Source organism: Pan paniscus, chromosome 11 (assembly GCF_029289425.2).
Source record: "Pan paniscus chromosome 11, NHGRI_mPanPan1-v2.0_pri, whole genome shotgun sequence".
Taxonomy (NCBI): Eukaryota; Metazoa; Chordata; class Mammalia; order Primates; family Hominidae; genus Pan; species Pan paniscus.
This window is the reverse complement of record NC_073260.2, coordinates 12,735,270-12,756,472: the sequence shown is the minus strand read 5'-3', so window position 1 is coordinate 12,756,472 and position 21,203 is coordinate 12,735,270. Positions and strand designations below refer to the sequence as shown.

Below are 21,203 nucleotides of genomic sequence, written 5' to 3'. Positions count from 1 at the left end.
ATACACATAATACACTATTATTCAGCCTTAAAAAGGAGGGAAATTCTGATACATGCTACAACATGGATGACCCTTGAAGACATTATGTTAGGTGAAATAAGCCAGTCACACATGCACAAATATGTACAATTCCACCTCCATGAGGCACCTAAGAGTAGTCAAATGCAGAGACAGAAAAAGCAGAATGGTGGCTGCCAGGGACTAGGGTCAGGGGAGGGCACTGGGGAGTTATTCTTTAATGCATACAGTTTGTTTTACAAAATGAAAAGAGTACTGGAGATAAATAGTGGTGATGGTTGTATAACAACGGGAATGTACTTACTGTCAATGAACTGTACACATACGAATGGTGAAGATGGTAAATTTCATGTTATGTATACTTCACCAAAATTAAAAGATAATAACAAAAAAATGCAGGTGAAGGGTTTGAAATTAAATTGTTTCAGAAACTGCAAGAAAAGGCAATATTTCAGGCCGGGTGCGGTGGCTCTCATCTGTAATTCCAGCACTTTGGGAGGCTGAGGCAGGCGGATCGCTTGAGACCGGGAGTTCAAGACCAGCCTGGACAACATGGTGAAACCCTGTCTCTACTAAAAATACATACAAAATATTATCCAGGCGTGGTGGCAGGTGCCTGTAATCCCAGCTACTCTGGAGGCTGAGGCAGGCGAATCGCTTGAACCCAGGAGGCAGAGGTTGCAGTGAGCCGAGATCATGCTGCTGCACTCCTGCCTGGCGACAGAATGAGACTGTCTCAAAAAAAAAAAAAAAAAAAGAAAAGAAAAGAAAAAGAAAAACCAATGTTTATATATATGATCTTATTTTAAACCTATTTTTCAGGTTACTGCTACAAACACCCAAAATTACTATAAAAATTGTAATTTTGCAGGTAGTACCAAACTCATAAATTTAATATTTTAAGTAGGTATGTGACAGTTTCATTGTCTTGAGTTTTTGAGGGTTTTTATAAACTTAAATTGGCCAAAAAATACTTGGGGTTTTTTGTTTTGTTTTCAGAGACAAGGTCTTGCTCTGTTGCCCAGCCTGGAGTGCAGTGGTAACCTCAAACTCCTGGCCTCAAGCGATCCTCCCACTTCAGCCTCTTGAGTAGCTAAGACTATAGATACATGCTCCCATGCCTGGCTAACTTCTAAATTTTTTGTAGAGTTGAGGTCTTTCTATGTTTCCCAGGCTGGTATCAAACTCCTAGCCTCAAGCTATCCTCCTAGCTCGGTCTTTCAAAGTGCTGGGATTACAGACATGAGCCACTGTGCCCAGTCCTGGTGGGTGGGGGGCGGAGGGGGTAATCTTTTAATTAGGAAAATACAAAGGTACCTCCTATTGCTTCTGGCATGTTTAGAGCATGTGTGGAATCATCTCCCATCACCACCAGGCTCTCCCCCAGACACCCTTGGCTCTCTCAGGAAGTCCTGGACTGTTCTGGGGTCCACACAGACGAGAATCCAGAGCTCAGGGCTCCAAGATTCTCACAAAGCTTTCTCTCCTCTCCAATAGGGCACTTCCTAAAAGCAGAGAATATTTACTGTTTAAAAAGCTTGCATTTTGTTGCCCCCCCCCTCACTTTTTTTTTCAGAGACAGGGCCTCGCCATGTTGCCCAGGCTGGCCTTGAACTGCATTCAAAAGGTCCTCCCACCTCAGCCTCCTGAGTATCTGGGACTACAGGCATAAGTCACCATGCCAGGCTCTGTTGCACTTGTTAATATTCTTTTATTTAAAAGTTAAGAGGTGGCTGGGTGCAATGGCTCAAGCCTGTAATCCCAGCCTTTGGGAGGCCGAGGCGGACAGATCACTTGAGGTCAGGAGTTCGAGACCAGCCTGGCCATGATGGCAAAACCCCATCTCTACTAATAATACAAAAATTAGCTGGGCGTGGTCGCGCACGCCTGCAATCCCAGCTACTCGGGAGGCCCAGGTACAAAAATCACTTGAGCCCAGGAGGCGGAGGTGGCAGTGAGCTGAGATGGCACCACTGAACTCCAGCCTGGGCAACAGATGGAGGCTCTGTCTCTAAATAAATAAACAAATAAATGGGAAGAGCTGCTCAAAGAAATGGTAGAAAACATATATTTTTAAAAGCTCCTGTACCCCCATATCCTGAAAATGCAGTTTTCCTTTGGCAGAGTCTCCTCGGGACTGTCACCTTACAATTGCCCCCACAATGGGCCCCAGTGGGAAGCTGGCCTGTTGTTTTTTGCCTTGAGTCTTTGGCTGATCTACATGGGAAAGGCATATCCCCAGCTACAGAACCAGCACAACATGGACTATGTAATATTCAAGGGTATATGTCCCTTCTCCATCTCATAGATCCCCTTCCACCGCCTTGACACTGAAGAGCAACCTCCCCATCACTCCTTTCTCATTGTTCCTGGGTTTCTCTCTGAGACTGCGAGGGCGTAGAATGAGGAATGAAAAAGACATGCAACCCCATCTCACCATGAAGGAGAATCACAATCACGGGTTGCTGAGAACATGTAAGAGGTAGCTCTAAGCTAGCCTGGGAGGTAAAGGAAGGCATCCAGGAGGAGGTGACCTTTACATCGAGACAGAAAGGATGAACAGGAATAAGCTAGGAAGAGGGAGTGAAGAGGGCTTTCCAGGTGAAGGGAACGACCCATTCAAAGCCTGGAGGCAGGACAGAGTATGAGCGGCTTGAGAAACAGAAATCAGGCCAATGTGCTCGGCACTCAGCGTACCATGGAGAGCCAAGGGGAGGGAGGAAGAGATGAGGCCAGGGAGAGGCCAAGGGGAGGATTCTAGACTTGGAGGCTTTTCCTGGGTTTGGAAAAGCCCAAATTACCAAGCTCTTCCAGGGAGAATAACTCAACTGGGCAGATTGTGTGAGCTGGAGCAGAGGTGGAGGTCAGGACGCCAAGATGGAATTTTCTGGCTTTTCTGCACACTGGGGACAGTTGCAGGGCTGTCTAGATCCCACAGAGCTCAACAATATGCCTGACTCACCACCCCTCTGAGGCTGCCCAGCCCACAGGTGACAGTGTCAGGGCTGCGGCCACCTGCCTGGTTCTGCCACTCAGCGACCTTGGACAAGGCCCTCCTACCCACAAGTCTCTTTATTCATACAATTGTAATGACAGCTACGTCCCAGCCTTACTCTAGGATTCCATGAGATCATTCTAGGTCAGATGCTTTATTAATAAAGGTTATTATTATTACTATTACTGTTGTTGTTGATGTTTGCAGCCTGGCCCAACTCCTGGGCACTGCTTTGTCCGCTGGTTGCTGGTTCTGTTTCAGGGACAGACACTAGCAAGGCGCAGGGCTGGCATGTTCGCTTTTTTGCATACATGCGAATCTTGCATTCAGAAGAGCCCCTCCTTCCACAGAGGGTCCAGCGGGGTTGCTTGGGGGACACATTCCAGAAAGAAGAACTCTGTGTAACATGAAACCCTGAATCTGGAAACACAGCCTCTATGGGAAATTGGAGGATAAGGTCTGGTCTGTGGACCGCCCAACCTCATTCCATACAAAAGGGATATTGAAACCCAAAGGCCTCATCCCTTGGCCTCCAGACTATGGTCTCGCCCCTCACCGCGGCCTGAGAGATCTTCCTAAAAACCAAACTTGACCGGGACACTGCCCTGTTTCAACTCTTCCATGGCTCCTACTCAGGTTCCCCCTGAGGATCAGGTCCACACGCCTCATTGTGACCTACAATGCCCTGTGGTCAGGCCACTGTCCATACCTGCAGCCACATCAGAGCCTGCTCTGACCCAGCCACAGGGGCCTCCAGCGGATCAAGTTCTTTCCTGCTTCAGGACCCCTGCACATCCGTGAGCCCTCTTCCCACTCTAACAGGCGACTGCTAATTCTTCCAGATTCAGAAGTCTACAGACTTTGTTAAACTTCCAAATAATAATAGAAAGTAGGCCGGGCATGGTGGCTCACACCTGTAATCCCAGCACTTTGGGAGGCCAAGCTGGATGGATCACCTGAGGTCAGGAGTTCAAGACCAGCCTGGCCAACATGGTGAAACCCCGTCTCTACTGAAAATACAAAAATTAGCCGGGCATGGTGGCAGGTGCCTGTAATCTCGGCTAATGGGGAGGCTGAGGCAGGAGAATCACTTGAATCTGGGAGGTGGAATTTGCAATGAGCTGAGATCATGCCACTGCACTCCAGCCTGGATAACAGAGTGAGACTCTGTCTCAAAAATCTAAATAAATAGATAGATAGATAAATAAATAAAAGAAAGCAGTAATATTATCCCCACTTTCCAGATAAGCAGACTGAGGCCATCCACCTCAGGCCTGGAGTCTAGCTGGCCTGGCTTGAGGTTTAGTTGCAGGAGCCACTTGCAAAATCACCAAGCACCTGGTCACAGCTTCAGGACCACAGGAGAGTGGAGGTCGCTCGAGAAGAGAGGCAGGCCAAGGAGAACAGGGCCAGGGTAGCACAGTGTCAGGGTAGCACAGTGTCACGGCATGGAAGCCATTCTCAATGCATTCAAAACCCAGTTCAGCCACTCAGACGCTGTGGTCTAAGGCAGGACATTCAACCTCTCTGAACCTCAGTTTTCTCATCTGTAAAATGGGGCTAAATAATAATACAAACCTCACAGGTACATTGTGAGTATTGGGGAATGACAGATGAAGTGCCTGGCCCGTGGTGGACACTCAGTGCATGGCATGATGCCACCTTCCCTTGACGCACCTGGGGAGGCTGCACCAGTCCAGACCAGCCTAGCCCAGACTAGACTTGCATCACCCAAGGTTAGGCAGCCAGGGCCTGGGAACCATCCCTGCCCTGTTTTCTGTTTGGGGCTTTGTGTTTCCCAGCGTTTCCTTTGGAAAAAGTCCAGCTTCCTCCCCACTGGAAGGAGGCAGGAGGGGACTGTTCACGCCTGGGTCTGGATGCCCGAGGGAGCCTTGTGGGGAGATGACAAGAGCCTGGGGTTTGGAGTCAGGCCAGTAGGGTTTGAATCCAGGATCTGACCTTTACAACACTGTGTGGCCCTGGGCAAGTGACTTCACCTCTCTGAGGTGCCAATTTCCTCACCTGTTTAAGGTCTCATGATCTCTGCCTCAAAGGGTACTGGATGCAGATGGAGGGGTGGGGTGAGAGAAGGTTCTGGATGCAGTTCCCCAGTGTACATACAGTGATTCCTTTTGGGGATGGGCTGAAGACCAGGGGAGGAGCCAAAGGTTGACAGCTGGAGTGACCAAGACAAATGCTCCCTGGCAAACGGAATCCAGTGGGTGTCCTGCCTAGGATGGAGGTGGGAAGGACAAATTTAGGTCCAGCTTGTTAGCATGCTGCTGGAATGAGGGTCCAAAGTGATCAGACCTCTGATTATTCAGGAGAAAAATCCACGCAAAATTTTCACGCAAAATCTCATGATTAAAGTATGGTAAGGAGTATATAGGATGATTCCATTTATAGAAAATTCACAACAGGCAAAACCAAGATAGTGGTTTCCTTTGAGGGAGGTGGGTGGTGCCTGGGAGGGAACGTGAAGGATTTCAGGAAGCCAGCAACATTCTCTCTCTTAATCTGGGTGTTGGTGGCATGGGCATGTCCTCTTTGTAATCCTATGCTTCGTGCACTTTTCTACTGTGTATTAACTTCAATAAAAATGCTAGAATAATTTTAAAGCAAATAAATCAAGGCTGCAGTGCTGGGAGAAAAGACTACCTATAGGGGCCAAGCTGAACACACCTGCAGGCTGCCTTCTGACTCTGGGCTGGGGACGTGAGGCAGGCATGGGTGCTCTTGGCCCCTGACACCCTTAGGGGGCAGGTGCTTCCTCAGCCACACAGGAGGAACACCCATCCTGCCCCACCCTGCTGCCTTATCCAGAGAAGGCTGGACAGCCACAGCTCCTCTTAGCCAGATCTGCTGAGCTCACATTCTAGAGAAACAGACAAGTTCTGTCACTTAAATGATAAAGTCCCCCCCAAAACTCACCCTTATTTATTATACATTTTACTTTACCAAGAATGCCCAGAGGACAGTAATCAAAAGGCAGACTCAGGCCGGGTGTGGTGGCTCATGCCTGTAATCCCAGCACTTTGGGAGGCAGAGATAGGCGGATCACCTGGGGTCAGGTGATCGAGACCAGCCTGACCAATATGGTGAAACCCCGTCTCTACCAAATACAAAAAAAAATTAGCCAGGCATGGTGGCGGGTGCCTATAATCCCAGCTACCTGGGAGTCTGAGGTGAGAGAATCACTTGAACCTGGGAGGAGGAGGTTGCAGTGAGCTGAGATCGCACCACTGCACTCCAGCCTGGTTGACTGAGCGAGACTGTGTCTTAAAAAAAAAAAAAAAAGCAAAAGAGGCAGATCCAGTTATGTTTCAAAAAAAGGCTTCCTAGAATCTGGATTTCACCAGCCCACTGCCAGCCCTGATCACCCTCACAAGGTAAACCCAAAGGCTACCAACTTGTATCGTCACTGGTGCCCAGGAGCCCCTGACGTCACAGGGGTTGTGGTTGGCAGTGGAATTGCCCCAGCTCCACCCCTCTGCCTGGTTCAGAAGTCTCGGTTTTATTTTTCTTTTCTTTTCTGAGGGCCAACAGGAGATGCACACACCTCCTACGTAAAGCGGTACTAACCAAAACAAATGCACATCAAATGCATGTATTTGCACAAACACTCATAAAAACTTTACCAGACACCAAATAATTACAGGAAGGGGCGAACCTTCAATCCACCAAGCCACAGCATTTTGAAGTGGATTTAAGATAAAGATCAAATAGGATGGGCACTGGCCCCAGCCTCACATCGGGCCCCCTTCCCCAGACACGGGCCCATGAGATAGAGACCAGGGAACTTTCTGGGTTTTGTGACTCTGCGTCCAATTCATAGAAAATGTCTTTCTGCGAGTTATTCTTAGTGTCTTAATGTGGCTTTTATGGTTTCAAATACGATCCTGGGTCTTCTCTGCTCTCACTGTGGTCCTCAGCTGGGGAAGCTCCCGGTTCCAGATAGGCTGCAGAAATAATCCAGCCCATCCATTTGGCAAGAAAGCCAAAGATTCTTGAAGAAAATAAATTTTAAAATATGTGACATCTTGAGAATCCCACGTGGTTGCTTTTGATGTAATGGGCTAACGCCCCTAATTCTGTGTCCCCGCCAGGGTCCAGCTCTGAGCAGCTACTTGCAGGCCCAGGCTCTAGAGCAGGGCCAGTGTCAAAGGCTCTGCCGGGCCTCTAGGCACTGCCTGGAGGTCTCCTGTGCCCAGCTCACACCTTCCTGGAGCTAAGCTTCACCTGCCCTGGAGGAAGGTACACAGGTGAGCCCAGGGGGTCTGTCTGCCCTCAAGCCCTGGTTGAAGGAGAAGCAGGGAGCTGTGATTTCCCCAAGTCTTGGTAGCATGGCCCCTCTTCCATCCAATTATTATGATTACTTGAGATGGAGTCTTGCTCTGTCACCCAGGCTGGAGTGCAGTGGTGCAATTTCGGTTCACTGCAACCTCCACCTCCCGGATTCAAGCGGTTCTCCTGCCTCAGCTTCCCAAATAGCTAGCATTACAGACACGTGCCACCATGCCCAGCTAATTTTTGTATTTTTAGTAAAGATGGGGTTTCACCATGTTGGCCAGGTTGGTCTTGAACTCCTGACCTCGTGATCCACCAGCCTCACCCTCCCAAAGTGTCCATCCAATTATTTACCAAATATGTATAGAGGCCTGGTAGGTGCTGGGTGTTGTGGTGAGCACTTATGTTTCAGCCTCTCGACAACCCTGTGGGACAGATGAGGAAGCTGAGGTGCAGAGAGTAGGGCAGGACCTTCCTGAGGTCCCATGGCCAGATCCTGAACCAGATCTGGGTGGCTCCCCAAGATCTGCTCTTGACCACTCCTAGCCACTGCGAGACCTCAGCACTGGGCCACCCCGCCAGGGCACCGTCTCCCTCAGAGCTCCAGTCCCGAGAGCTGACAGCAGCCTGGGCTCTAAGGGAGCACCGTCTCCTGACCCAATGTGGAGGAATCCCATGACTAAAGACCCAGACCTTGTGCTGGAAAGTCATGGGTCTGTGGCCAGAGCCCCTACCCACTGAAGGGGAAGCTACAGGAAGGACCTAGGGGCTTTGCTGGGGCTGGCTGTCTCCCCGCTGCACACAGACACACACACTTGCATGCAGCCTCAGAGCCCCAGCTCTGCCTCACCAGCAAATTCTGCCACAAATCCTGTCTCCCTGCAGCCCCTCTCCCATCAGGCTGGAAAACCCCAATGGGAGAGAGAATCAGTTCCCAGCCCTGATTCAAAGGACCCCCGCTGGGCGCCATCACTTTACTCCTGTGTGTGGGCCTCCACCTGGGTTCAAGGTCGCTGTGAGGTCTCCCACCGGCACAGCAAGACCACAGACATTTGCACCGCTCTGCGGCAAGGTGGCTGTGTTACTCTGTGACGATCACACACGGCCATCTCTAGCTGAGAAGGGCCTGACCCTTTGGCCCATGTGCCCTGGGGTCCAGCCCCGCTGGGGTCCAAAAAGCATAACATGGTCACTGCTGGCTGGAAAGTTTCCAGCACTCAGTCTCCGGGTGTTCCCGCTCCACTTCCGGAGTCAGTGTGGTTCTCCCAGGACCCTAGACCCAGGGCCACCTCCCAGGAATATCAGCCCCCAACCTGGCCCACTGCTTGGGCGGCTCTGGTCCCCCCAGTCTGGCCGCCTCTCAAGGATCTGAGGCTCGGCAGGGCTGATGGCGCCGGGACAGCGTGGGACGGCCCAGGCTCTCTGCAGCCCGGGTTCTCCGGGCAGAGTGGAATAGAGACACTCGCAGCTCCTGGTCCTTGCCTTCCCACTCCTCCGAACCCGGCCAGGACTGCACCCTGCGCTGCCCCAGATCCATGCCTCCAGCTGGGATGGTAAACTGGGAGGGGGCAGTGTGGCTCTGGCTCTGGTCAGAAGCACAAAACAATCCAGACAGCCCGGAGCGGGATGGACAGGGCTGGGTGGGGTGGGGGAGGGCAGCTCATAGAGCCGTGCTCGAGGGAGGCGGGTAGCGCAGAGGAGAGGGTGCAAGGCCCTAAGAAGAGGAGCAGGGGGGACTAGGGCGGGGCTCAATGGAGCTGGGGCGTCCGCAGACTGGAAGGAGCCGGGACCCCCGCTCCAGAGCCTCCCTTTCCATTCTCACTTCTTCCAGTGATTCCGAGCCCCCGACTCAGTCTTTCCCCCAGGTAGAGAGAATCCGAGGCTGTTTCTGCCGCTGAAATCTGAGCGGGAGAGCATCCGGGAGCCGCCTGCGTGGAGCGAGCAGCCCCCGCGTCATGGGCCAGAGGCGCCCGGGAGAATCTGCGGGTCACGGATCGCACCCGCAGGGGCCTGGCGGAGCAAGGTGCCGTTCGCCGCCTGCGGGCAGGAGCCGGCTCTGGGCCTCGGCCCCTGCTGTGCCGTCCAGTAGGCCGCTTCTTGGCTTCTTCGGCAAGGGAAGCGGTGGAGAGGCGCGAGAGCCCCGATTGTGCTGGAGAGATCTGGGGCCTCTGCGCGTCTGCGTGCGAAGGACCCGAGACCGGCCAACTCTGCTGGGAGCACGGGACACGAGGAGTGAGGACAAAGGGCAAGGAACGGGGCCTATAGGGAGGGTGTGTGTGTGTGTGTGTGTGTGTGTGTGTGTGTGTGTGTGTAGGGGGAATGAATGGACAGCGGGGAAGGCATGCAGAGGGGCCCAAGGGGTGTGGACTCAGCAGCCCCACCCCAGACCAGAGAAGGCAGCCAGGCTCTGGCGTCCACCGAGCCAGCGCCCCTATCTGGGCGCGGGCCGCATGGCGGCAGACCACCCTATATCCGCCTTGGTGGCGTGGGATATGACTGGCAGGAGCGCGGAAGAGGCGCTGAGAATGCATGCGCCCCCGGACAGACCAGACGCGGCACGGAGGGGGTACTTCCCACAAGTCCTCCTGCCTTGAGACCAGGCCTTCGAGTGGTCCAGGGAATGAGCCTCTGGGCACAGCCAGCGGCCCCAGATCGGCACTGGACGCCAACCCGAGTTAGAGAAGCCTGGGAGGCTGGATCGCAGGGGCCCTCATTCAGCCAAGGAGAGGGAAAGGAGAGCTGTAGGGTAGGAGAGGCCAGGCACAGGGAAGGTGGGGAGGGGATGGAGCCTTGCGCCAGGAGTTGGGGGTGCAGGGCCTGTGACGAGAGAGTATTACCATGTGCACCCTGAAGGAGAGGGAGAGGGTCTGGGCCTGGAACGAGGACTCTCGCCTGCAGGCAGTCGCCCAGCCCCGGTTGCAGGGACGGACCGCGACCAGCAGAGGGCAGAAAGTGCCTGGTCCGCCCGCCGGCCCCGAGCCGCGCTCCGCGCCTCGGGACTCTGGCTCTGTGCGCCGAAGCCTTGCCCGCCCGGCTTCTCCCTGCAGCAGCCGCGCCCCCGCCCCAGATGCCCGGAGAAGGCGGCTCAGGCCCAGCCCAACTTCGCGGGTCCAGGCCTGGGGTTTCCAGGTCAAGCAAAGAGGGGACCGAGATGTGGGAGAGAAACTCCACATTGACTGTCCACTCTCCCCGACCTAGCCACACAAAGGCGCCTAGAAATACACGAAGGCACAAAGCCCCCCACCACACACAAACACACACACACACACACGCTAGGAGACACGCGAGCACACAGAAGCATTCAGAACCCCGGAGATAAGCACAGATACGCAAAGCTGACAGAGATACCCATACAGAAAAGGATCGCAGACACAATACAGAGGCTGAGACACGCACAAAGACTTAGGCCCCCGCATGAAATGATGTGGACACACACCCCAGACACAGGCACGAAGGACCCACACACTCACATACACACGGGTGCAGGGGACTCAGACACAGATCCACAGATTCACCCCTGGGAGTCTGGAAGGTTGCAGGGACACACATACCGTGTGTGCAGAGCCAAGGAGCACACGGAGGCAAGAGCCGCAGAGGCGGGGGCCCGACACGCACAGACACACACAGATACCCACCGACACACACGCAGGTAGGGTGGGGCGGGAGCCTCTAATCCTCCACAAAGCCGGGCCCCTCGCGGGGCCCCGCGGCGCAGGGGGCCACTTCTGACCAAGCCTCCCGCAGGTTCCAAATCCGATCCGCCCTTTCGCCTCCAGCGAGGTCAGGGGACCCGCCCCCCATGCCCTCCGCCCCCGCCCGGCTCCGCGCCGCTGCCTCGCTCCGGGAGGGGCCGGGGCCGCCCCGCAGCGGATCGCGGGGGTTCAGCCCGCCGCTACCCCGGGCCGCACCCGCCCCCCTGCTCCCCGGTGAGCCGCGCGTCGGTGGGGACCACGGGCCGCAGACAGCCGGTCCGACGCTGTGGCCTCTCGCACCGGACGCGGGTGCCAGGCCCGGCTGGCGCGGAAGTCGGCAGCTCCATCTCGCCAGCTTTCGCGTCCCGTTGCCGAGGTCCACTTTGCCCAGGCTGGCTAGAGCACTGTCCTTGATCCGCGCGTCCCAGCGACCCCTGGCCGGGCACCCGACCCGCCAAAGGACCCCGATCTTGGCAGCCAACCTAATTTCTTCAGAGCCGCTACCCTGGGGCCACCACTCCCTCCTAGCGCCCCTCACTGCAAACCCTAGGAGGCCCAGGTCTTGCCCACTGCTCCTGCCCCTGCCTGGGGACCCCTTTTCCAGCCTTAGTTGTCCTCTAAACTCTCGGTCGCCTGAACCCAGGCCTGACCTTCCTTGTCGTCCCAGTGTCCCCCATTCTCGATCCCGGGGCCCCAACCTCCCATCGGCTCAGTCCCCCGCCCAATCTCTGCCAGGCCCGGAGCTTTCCCAGACCCCTCACCCACACTCCAGGCTCACTCCCCGTTCCTGGGCCTGGGCCCCCCCTTGCACGAGTCCAGGGCCAGCCGTCCTCGCCTTCTGCCCGCCCCCGTCCTTCGTTCCTGGGAGCCGGCCCTCTCCGCGGACCAAGCCGCCCCGAGCAGGCGCCGCCGCCCGGGGGACGCCGAGTCAGCCCCCGCGACCTACCTCGGCCGACAGTCGGGGGTTCCCAAGCGGCCACTCCCGGCCGGCGCCGTCCCCTGGCGGAGCCGCCGCGCTCCCTGCCGTCCGCGCAGTCTGGCCTCGCTCGGGGCCACTCCTCGTAGCGCTGGAGCTTTACAAAATATTAATAATAAAGAAGGCAGGGGAGAAAAAAGAAAGCCTTCGCTCCCCAACTCCCAAATCAATTTTTCAAGGGGGTGGAGCAGAGGGATTTGTTTCGAAGACGATCAAAACTTCTGCGAGGGGCCCGCGGGGCGGCCGGGCCGGGGAGCCGGGGCCTGAGCTCGGGGCCAGGCGCGGCGCGGGGCGCGGGCCAGGGGCGCGGAGCCCCGGGGCGCGCGGGGGGGGCGGGACGGCACTATTTGACGTGGAGCCGGCGGCGCATCCCGGCGCAGGGATACCGGCCGCGGGGTTCAAATGTCAGGAAGTTTCGGGAGGTGAGGCGGCCCGTATCCCTCCGCCGCCAGCCCCAGCTCTAAACCCGGCGGCTCAGCGGGCGCACCATGGCACTGGAGTAGCGCGGGGAGCGCGCCCGGAGCCCTGCGGCCCGCTGCGCCCCGCCCGGGACCCCGCTGCGCCGCGCGCCCCCCCCGCGGCCCGCGGGGCCGCCCCTGCACCCCCACCCCCTCCCCCGCCCGCCGCCGCCGCCACCGCCACCGCCGCCGCCGCCTCCTCCCCGCGGCTCCGTCTGCAGCAGCCGCCGCCGCCGGGCTCCGGGACTGACAAGCAGGTGACAGAGGAGCCGGCGCGCGTGGCTGCAAGTGTCCGGGAGAGCGCGGCGCGGGCTGCAGCCGCCCCGGCCCGCCCGCACGACGCCGGGGCCCGGGGCCAGCGCGTCGCCGCTCCACGATCGCCGGGGGCCGGCGCAACCCCTGCCCTGCAGGGGCCGCGCCTCCCCGGTTCCAGGGCCGCGGCGGCGGAGAGCGGGTGGACGGGCCGGCGGGCGAGCAGCCCGGCCGGCGGGGTCCGCAGCGCGCCCCGCGTCCCATGGATATAGCAACAGGTCCCGAGTCGCTGGAGAGGTGCTTCCCTCGCGGGCAGACGGACTGCGCCAAGATGTTGGACGGCATCAAGATGGAGGAGCACGCCCTGCGCCCCGGGCCCGCCACTCTGGGGGTGCTGCTGGGTGAGTGCGGGGTCGGAACGCCCGAGTGGTCTCGGGCGTGGGATGGGGCGTCGTCCGGCTGTGGACACGGGCGTCGGGGCCAACGGATAAAGGAAATGGGTTTGCAGGACATGGGGAGGAGGCAGAGACAGGACTCCTGGAGTGATCGCCAGAGGGCCGCAAGTACGCCTCCGGCAGGCGTCCTGAGGGGACAGGACAGCTCCAGTCGCCACCCACCATCCTTTCCAGGCCTAGGTTCTAGAGCTGCCACTCCGGTGTGGTAGGTGGCGGGTGGCAGGGATGATGGAGGACCTAGCAATCACCTTGGCGAGCTTGGGAGAGGCGCAAGGTCACCTGGGGTGGGGGAGATTCTAAGAGAAAAACGTCTCCCTGGTCACTCAAACCACAGATTTTGGGGAGATCGGGGATAGAAGACCACGAACGCCACCGTGGGGCGTGTCAGCCAGCGAGCGCCCCAGCCTCACCTCGCCTGTCTTGGTCCCAGCCGGCCACCCTGCGCCGTGCTCGTTGTCATTTGTCTTAACACGGAGCGCGGATTCTCCGGAGAAGGGGAGAGCACAGCGCCGAGCCAAGGCTCGAGGCCCGCGGCCTCTCCACGCCGGAGCCCGAGGACTGGGACGGACTAGCCGGGGCCGCCCGGCCCCTGGCGCGGCGGTCCGGGGAGCGCAGGCGGCAGGCGGTGATCCCGGGCGGCCCGAACCCTCGGGGCCGGGGGCTGTGGGCCCGGTGCGACCGGGACGCCGGGGCTGGGCCGGGCGGCGCTGACGGCCGGGCTTTCGCCCTGTGCGCTACAGGCTCCGACTGCCCGCATCCCGCCGTCTGCGAGGGCTGCCAGCGGCCCATCTCCGACCGCTTCCTGATGCGAGTCAACGAGTCGTCCTGGCACGAGGAGTGTTTGCAGTGCGCGGCGTGTCAGCAAGCCCTCACCACCAGCTGCTACTTCCGGGATCGGAAACTGTACTGCAAACAAGACTACCAACAGTAAGCGCTTCTCGTCCTCCTTCCCCGCCACCGCCCGGCACTCGAGCCCGGTCAGCCCCCTGCCGGGCCCGGCCCGCGCCCGCTCTGCCGCCGGCTCTGTGCGCGGCTGGGCCGGGCAGCTCCAAGGGTTCCGAGAGCTGCGCGTCTTGGGGCTGGGGCGGACCAGCCCAGCCCAGCCCGCACTGATGGGGTCCTGGGAGCCTCCGGACGGCCCCCAGTTGCCATCCGTTGTCCCGGAATCCTGCGCTGGGCCGGCCGAGGGATTTGGTGCCTGGGTCCTGGGATATAGGGTCTGGCGCTACGGAGGCCTGAATTGGGAACCCAAAATTGATTTCCAAAGGAAAATAATGTTTTAGGGAGCCAGGCCTGGCGGACTGCTTCAAGGGCCTGGTGTGTGGGGGTTTGGGATTCCTGGAGCCTGGAGCCAGGAGCCAGGAGGTGGAGTGCTGGGACACTGAACGGCCTGAGCGGCAAGGGAGGCCCCCTTTCTGCCAGGCTCACTGCTGCACTTTTAGTCCCTGATGGAGAGAAAAGAATGTCCATATTCCCCAAACCGTTCCATGCGGGAATTTTGCACTTGCAGTTTTCTTTGGTTGGAGAAGCATTCTAGGAAGAGGATCTCAAAAGGTGGCAAGTTACAATTTGGGGCTCCCAATGGGAGTGAGGAGCTGACTGAGTCAGCCCTCCCCACAAGGCCTCCTTTCTGGTAGTGTGTATTGAGGAGGGAGATGGCCCGCTCTGCCCTGGTATAACCCAAACCTCAGGGCTGAGGCCAGAGATGTGGGTTGAGCCCTTCTTGCTAACTAGTTTTTAGCTGAGACTGGATTTGTATGGCCGGGGTTGGGGACAGACAACAGGACATGCAGGCTTTTTCTTTTGACCTCCTGGGTTTTCTGCCTGGCACTGCAATTGGGAGGGAGGCAGTGAGGAGCTACAACTGAAAGAGGGGTGTGGGGATCCCCAAAGCTCTGTTGCAGACACAGTGGGTGCCTGCGAAAACTTTAGTGATGCCAGAAAACCGTCCTGGATGAGGCTGCAGAGCGGGTAGACTGCTTAGGTGGTTTGGTGCTCAGAGAGGGCTGTGTATGCCCAAGCCTCCAGGGAAGGAAAAGCTGGGCTGCCGGCGCCTCGTGGTGAGTGCAGCCTACCTGTTCTGCCCAGGGATTGTCCCCAGTCCAGGGCCTAGCGGAAAGCAGCGCAGCCCAACTGTTTAACTGAGGCCTGGAAACAGTGCAGGCCAGAGCCCTAGAGAGGGCATCGGATTCTACCCCAAAAGGCTCTGGCTGTGCCTGGTGGTCTGGGGGCTGAGCCTGAGCTGCTTTTTGCACCTAGCTCTTTCTTCCGGCTGAGGGATCTTTGGGTAGGGATTGGAGTCCATTCAGAGGTTCAGCTGTTTTGCTGGTCCCAGAGTGCAGCTGAGGCCTTCCTCTCAGTAGGAAGCACCCCAGATTTAGGCACACTGCCGTAGGTCGGCTTTGTGCTGTGCTCTGAACTAATATGATTCTAGTTCCGGGAGAGGGAGACGCCAGTCCGTTCAGTCACAGCCCAAGCATAGAGCAGCACAAATTGAATGGGGAAAATAGTTTGGGGTAGATGTGGCTGTGGGCTCTGGGCTGGCTAGAGGAGCCCCTCTGTAGGGTGCACCAGCCTCTAGCCCCCTCCCCACCACGCCCTGCACCCCTGGCCTCACTCTGCTTGCCTGATCCCGAGCTCTGGCAGTGCCACTTACACCCAGCTCAGCCACCAGCCTTTACGACAACACATGGGGGAAGGGGGCCCAGGAAACTAAAACCGGCCTCCGAATCATTTGCGCGGCTTAAAAAAAAGAAAAAAACTTTTTTAATATATTGAAAAGACTTACGAATCGCGTGTACATATTCTGCCCTCCCCCCACTCCCCATAATTATTTACGGAGCTTCTCTTTAAAAAAAGGAAAGGATAACCCCTGGTTCTTCAGGCACAGAATGGTAAAGTCACGAAATTTCAGCTGGATGTTGCCTTAGAGATGAGCGGCTCACCCCCTCATCTTACAAAACAATTAAACGTTAAGCATTTGCTACTGCTTTGTCCAAAGTATATTTGTTTTAAAAAGAAAAGGAAAGAGTCACCTAACAGCCAGCTTCTTCAGTGCAGTCCGGTGTGTTGAGAATGATTTTTGGCACAGAGCGAATCTCAGGTCCAAAGACCTCACTCAGTCTGGATCCTGTGGGGCTGAAGCCTGGGGTGGGGAGTGCATTATTCTAGCTGTGGACAGTTCACTCCTCCACCCTCATTCTATTTTTTCCAATAACGCCAATTAGGTATCTGCGTTAGGCCGGCCGGCAGGATGTGCTGGGGGTGGGGGGTGGGGGGTGGGGTGATTGTTATCAGGACAAATAGCCAGTGAGTCGTTTCACAGGGAGATGGAGCGCCGCTCCAGGCAGGCAGCAGCCACTGGAAAGGGATGTTCTTTGCACAATAAAAATTTTTTTATTCACATTTCTTTTTTTGAGAATTGCAGATGCATATTTATTTCATCTGTGCGTAAATGCTTTTCAGACAGGAATCCAAGCAAGCGGGCGCAGAAACGTGCCTTCTTGATATTGTCGAGTCTGTGCGTCAGCGGTATTGGGAAATTAACAATCCCCCCACCAAACACAACTTCTGAAAAATGTGTCCTCACCCCTGGCTGAGTTGCAGGGCTCCGTCCTTAAAAAGAGGTTGCCATTTTTAGTAAATGTCTCTTCTTCCTTTCGATTTGTTCTCAAAGATCCCAGACACCCAGAAGTGCCAAGTTCTCTTACGCACCACGGGGGTGATTAATTGACACTGGGGCACATTGAGCCGAATTTGATAAAAATCCTCTTGTACATCCTTGGCGGGCAGAGCAGAGCGCCGGCCGTGGAGTTTGGGCATTTTCACTCTTAACTCCAAAAGTCTCCTTTTTCCCCATGTGTGATTTTTGGGGGCTCCTTCAAAAAAAAGAAAAAGCAGCCTTTTCGGACAGAAAACCAGTTAGGAAACGGAGAGGAAACGCAGCCTCCCCCAAATCAGAACACCTCTCACCGTCCTCCACCGGAGAACAAATGAAAAATAAGGCACGTTCCCCCCTCCCATGTTTTTATCTTGGCGGCTTGGCCGAATAGAATTATGTAACTCTCTTTTCTTGCCGTCTGTCGCTCGTCTGGAAAGGGTTTTTATCCTGAAGAGGTGGAGAATTCCTGGAGGAGGCTCCGGAAGGGGGGAGGGTCGGTGGGAGAGTCCAAAAATCTGTCACAAAATGGAGTCTAATCGCTTGTAAGACAGCTCCCAGGTTTGGCGACCCGAGACCCGCTGGGGTGCAAGCGGGCGCCTTTGTGCACGGCGAGACGCGGGGTTCCGGCCCGGGCCGCGCTCCTACCTCGGCGGCGGGGCCGCGGCGTCCTTCCGCCCGCAGGGCCTGCCCGGGCGGCCGAGCCTCTCGGCGGCACAGACTTCCAGGGCTCCGCCGGGCCCGCTGGGGGCCCTTTGGGCTCGCCTGTCCAGGTAGGATGTGCCTACGTTGGCAGCAGGGGAGCATCGAGGCTTTGATTGAGTTTCACAGAAAGCCCTCTTGAGTCCTGGGGTGAGTTTTTAAAAAATTTCCCCCAGCTGGCTGTGGCTCCAGTGGCCCAACCGCTCTGCCCTGCGCATTCCTTTCCTTGGAAGTGTTTACCCCGGGAAAGACCTTCTTGGGAGGCTCACCTCTCCCCCCACACTCCCCATCCAGCTCCCGCGTTCGGGTGTGGCCCAGGGGGAGAGCAGTCAGGCTCCGGCCTTCTCTGGCTACTTCTTCTGCCAGCCTGGAAGGCCTCCCATAGGCCCTCCTGCAGGGTGCCAGTCTCAAGCAGCACACCTTCCCCAGTGTGTACCCCAACCAGCGAGCCCCCCTGCCCCAACCATCAAACTCATTCAGGGCTGCAGAGCGCCTGTCCTGGAAACTGCTTGGGAGGAGGAGCCAGGACTTTGCCTTACAAAAAGGCTTCTATGGTGCTGTCTCTGGGGGCTGAGGCCCCCAAAGGGCTCACCCTGGCAGCCCAAGTCTGGGGACCCTCTGGCCCTTTGGAGGGTACCTCTCCATTTAACCCCAGCACCTTGGCTGTGTGCAAGACGGTAAGCACAGGCCTTCCTGAGGCTGCAGTCCCCTGCTGCTGAACGGAGGCATTATTCACAGTGACTCCTGGCTCACCCTCGACTCCCCGGGCGCTGGGCTGGTGTGGCCTTATTTGTTTGCCCTATTTTTCTTGAGTGGGGGAAGCAGGCTGGGAGGATCTCCTCTGGCTTATGTGATTGGTGACTGTCAGCTCTTTCCTGCCCTGTCCATTGGAGCCAGGCTTAGAGACCACACGGCCGTGGCACCTACCTGATCCTCCTCTGTGAAATGGGGACTTATTCTACTGGGCGCAAGTATTCTTATAAGGACTTGAGATAAGGTGCCCCAAAGGACCTGACATCTTGCCTGGCTTGTTATTAATACTCTGGAAGTTATTGCTGTTACTCTTCTCACCATGAGCATGGCAGGGAATACCTTGTCTCCAAGGACACACACCACACTGCCAACAGGTTCTATACCCAGGTTCCATGGTACACAGGGTTTGCCATGAGCCTCTCCATGCAGGGAGGATGAGGAGCACCCTGGGGAAGCCATTGCCTTTCCCTTCATAGGACACTGTAAAAGTCTTGCCTTTCTCAGCCATGAAAAGAGCTTTAGACTCGGAGTCAGACCTGAGTTCACCTCCCAGCCCCAAGTCTTAGCAGCTGTGTGATCTTCGCTAAGTGGTTGCCCATCTCTGAGCCGGGGCCTCATCAACAAACTGGGGGTGATGATGTGACTTTGCAGGGTGGTTGTGAGGATTACACAGGCACCTGGTGGAACTTTAATAAATATTACATTCTCCGGGGGATCCATTATCCTCTCCTGCACCTCAAGAGAGGTGGAAAACCTGATTGTGTGGGTGCGCACAGGTGCCAACTGCATTATCAGAAAGGGCCGCAACAGGGTGGCCAGCTGTGCTGGGCTCTTTCTGCTTTGGGGGCAGACGGGTGTGCTGTGCTCTTTCTCCCTGGGGGCAGACGGAGGGTGGCCGGGTGTGCTGTGCTCTTTCTCCTTGGGGGCAGACGGAGGGTGGCCGGGTGTGCTGGCTCTTTTTCCTTTGGTGACAAACAGAGGGTGGTCCAGAGCAACAGTATTTCCACCGGGAAACAATTGGCATCTCCAGGGCCTCCATATAGCTTGGAAAAGCTTAATAATTCATATTTGAAGAACTGTTTGTACTTACTGTTTTGTGATTGAAGCCACAGAAAATAAAGCTCAGCCAATGGAGAAGGGGGTAGGTGGAGGAGAGGTCCGGGGGATTTGTCTATTTCTCAGAAGGAAGATGAAGTTTAAAAGGTGGAGAAACACCATTCCAGGAACTCAGAAGGCCCCTCCAGCTCGGGCTCTGTGGCCTTGTGAGGTTTCCACCCATGGGTGGCTGGCGATGCTTCTCCAAGGAGCCGCCTTTGTCCTGAGGCTCTGGAGTTTCTAAAAAATAAAGAAAAGGAAGAGGAAAAAAACCAGTCCTACTTTGGCATCAGTTAGGCTGAAGGATGGAGGATACTCTCACCGACATGAGTTATAACTTCCAATTTGTTGGACACCACAGTCAAGCCTCAGCCAGGGGAGGGAGGAAGGGAGGGGTAGTCTACTCATCCAAGGAGCCGCGTGTGAGCTGTCAGTCAGTTGGGGGTGCCCGAGGACCCAGGGCCCTTGGCTGTCTGGCTGACCCAGCCGGAAGTTCCTCTGGCCCTCTCCAACCAGATTCTGTGCTGATGGCAGCAAAGAGCAAAACCAAAATTATATATATTTATTACCACTGCAGTCAGAAGTGGAGAGACGGTGGTAGTGAGAGAGGGCTAAGGCTGAAAACCATATTTGAAAAAGTTGATTCACGAAGGTAGAGGAAGCAAAGTGGCAGACGTTTGCCATTTCATCGACCGGCTGGTGTTCTCCATTCATGTCATAAATGTCTCCTGTCATTTGATGCCAAAAGCAACATGATTTGGTTCCCCGGTGGCCTATAGGGTTTTTCTCCCTCTCTCTCTCCCTTTTTTTTTTTTTTTTTTTTGCAGTAAATGTTTATTTGTTAATAATATACTTTAAACAGCCTAGCCTTGACCTCAAGTCTCCTGAAGCATCCATCTTCTCTCAGAAAAATGTTTCAAAGTTTGTGTAATTTTGGGGGGAAGGTGTAACTGACGGGGCAGTGAAGGGCTTGTGTTTGCTTTAACTACTGCTGCGGTGAGGAGTGGTGGGGCATAAGGGGCCACTGTGCTCGGAATGGCAACTTTCTTGGGTTTCAGGCCGGCTGACAGCACTTCCTCTCTGCCCTTTACCTTTGCTTCGCCTGATCAGTACAAATAAATTTCTGCGTGGGCCCTTCCTTTGTTATTCCCTGGATAATATTGTATCCATTTCTGCTCAGCATCTTGACTGGCAGCCGCTGGACCTGCCCTGCTGACCTTGGGGCCCCAAAGGGAGGATGAGGGGCTAGGGATCTGGGGATGTGTGGGTACATTTGTGGGGAGGCTTTGTCTCAATTGGGAGCTTGGCTCGGACCAGCCCTGGACGAATGTCCTGGCTGATGGCAGAGCACCTGGCTGGCCTTGGCACTTGGTGAACTGGGGGGAAGTGTTGCTGAAGGAAAAACCCGGTTCCTGGAGCCTGGTTCCAGAAGAAACAAAGATGTTTGCTTCCTGGCCGGGCCAGTGCTGTGAGAGAGGCTTCCCCGGGAACTGTGGGGAGGTGGCTATCTGGGGAAGGTTGTGACGGCCACCCAGAGCAACAGCGATGCCCACTGGGGCTGGCAGGAATGAGGAGGCCACCAAGCTGCTGGGTAGCTGAAGATGAGCTGAGCATGCTGAGACACAGGGCCACCAGGGGTCCCTCCCCCAAGCACCTCCCCAGGAACTTCAGCAGCGGTGATGGGAGGGGAGGAGCAGCACTGGGTTGGGATGGGACAAGTTGGGTGTGACTGCTGTTCCCCCTTCTCCCGCCTCCTGCCTTCCAAGGGGACTCTGTGACTCTTGTCATGTGATTCCTGGATTGCTATAGTTACTGGGCTGTTGGGTGTGGGCGCCAGACCAGGACTGAGCTGCCCAGGCCTT

The 21,203-nt window shown here is 56.3% G+C and overlaps 1 protein-coding gene and 1 long non-coding RNA gene across 2 annotated transcripts in view; one reads left to right on the top strand and one right to left on the bottom strand.

The window, feature by feature from the left end:
* Positions 1–5,546: 5,546 nt before the first annotated feature.
* LOC130541790 (uncharacterized) lies at positions 5,547–12,289 on the bottom strand. Its single transcript, XR_008955911.1, has 3 exons — positions 11,939–12,289; positions 7,655–7,725; positions 5,547–7,019 (listed from the first exon to the last, which is right to left on the bottom strand). It is a non-coding gene; the product is annotated as an uncharacterized LOC130541790 (long non-coding RNA).
* A 129-nt stretch (positions 12,290–12,418) lies between these two features.
* The window catches only part of LMX1B (LIM homeobox transcription factor 1 beta), an 89,641-nt gene continuing 80,856 nt past the window's right edge, over positions 12,419–21,203 (top strand). The window contains exons 1-2 of the mRNA XM_034929074.3: positions 12,419–13,079; positions 13,874–14,060. Coding sequence (XP_034784965.1) covers positions 12,941–13,079; positions 13,874–14,060 — 326 coding nt within the window. The 5' untranslated portion in view covers positions 12,419–12,940. The remainder of the gene's footprint in view (positions 13,080–13,873; positions 14,061–21,203) is intronic.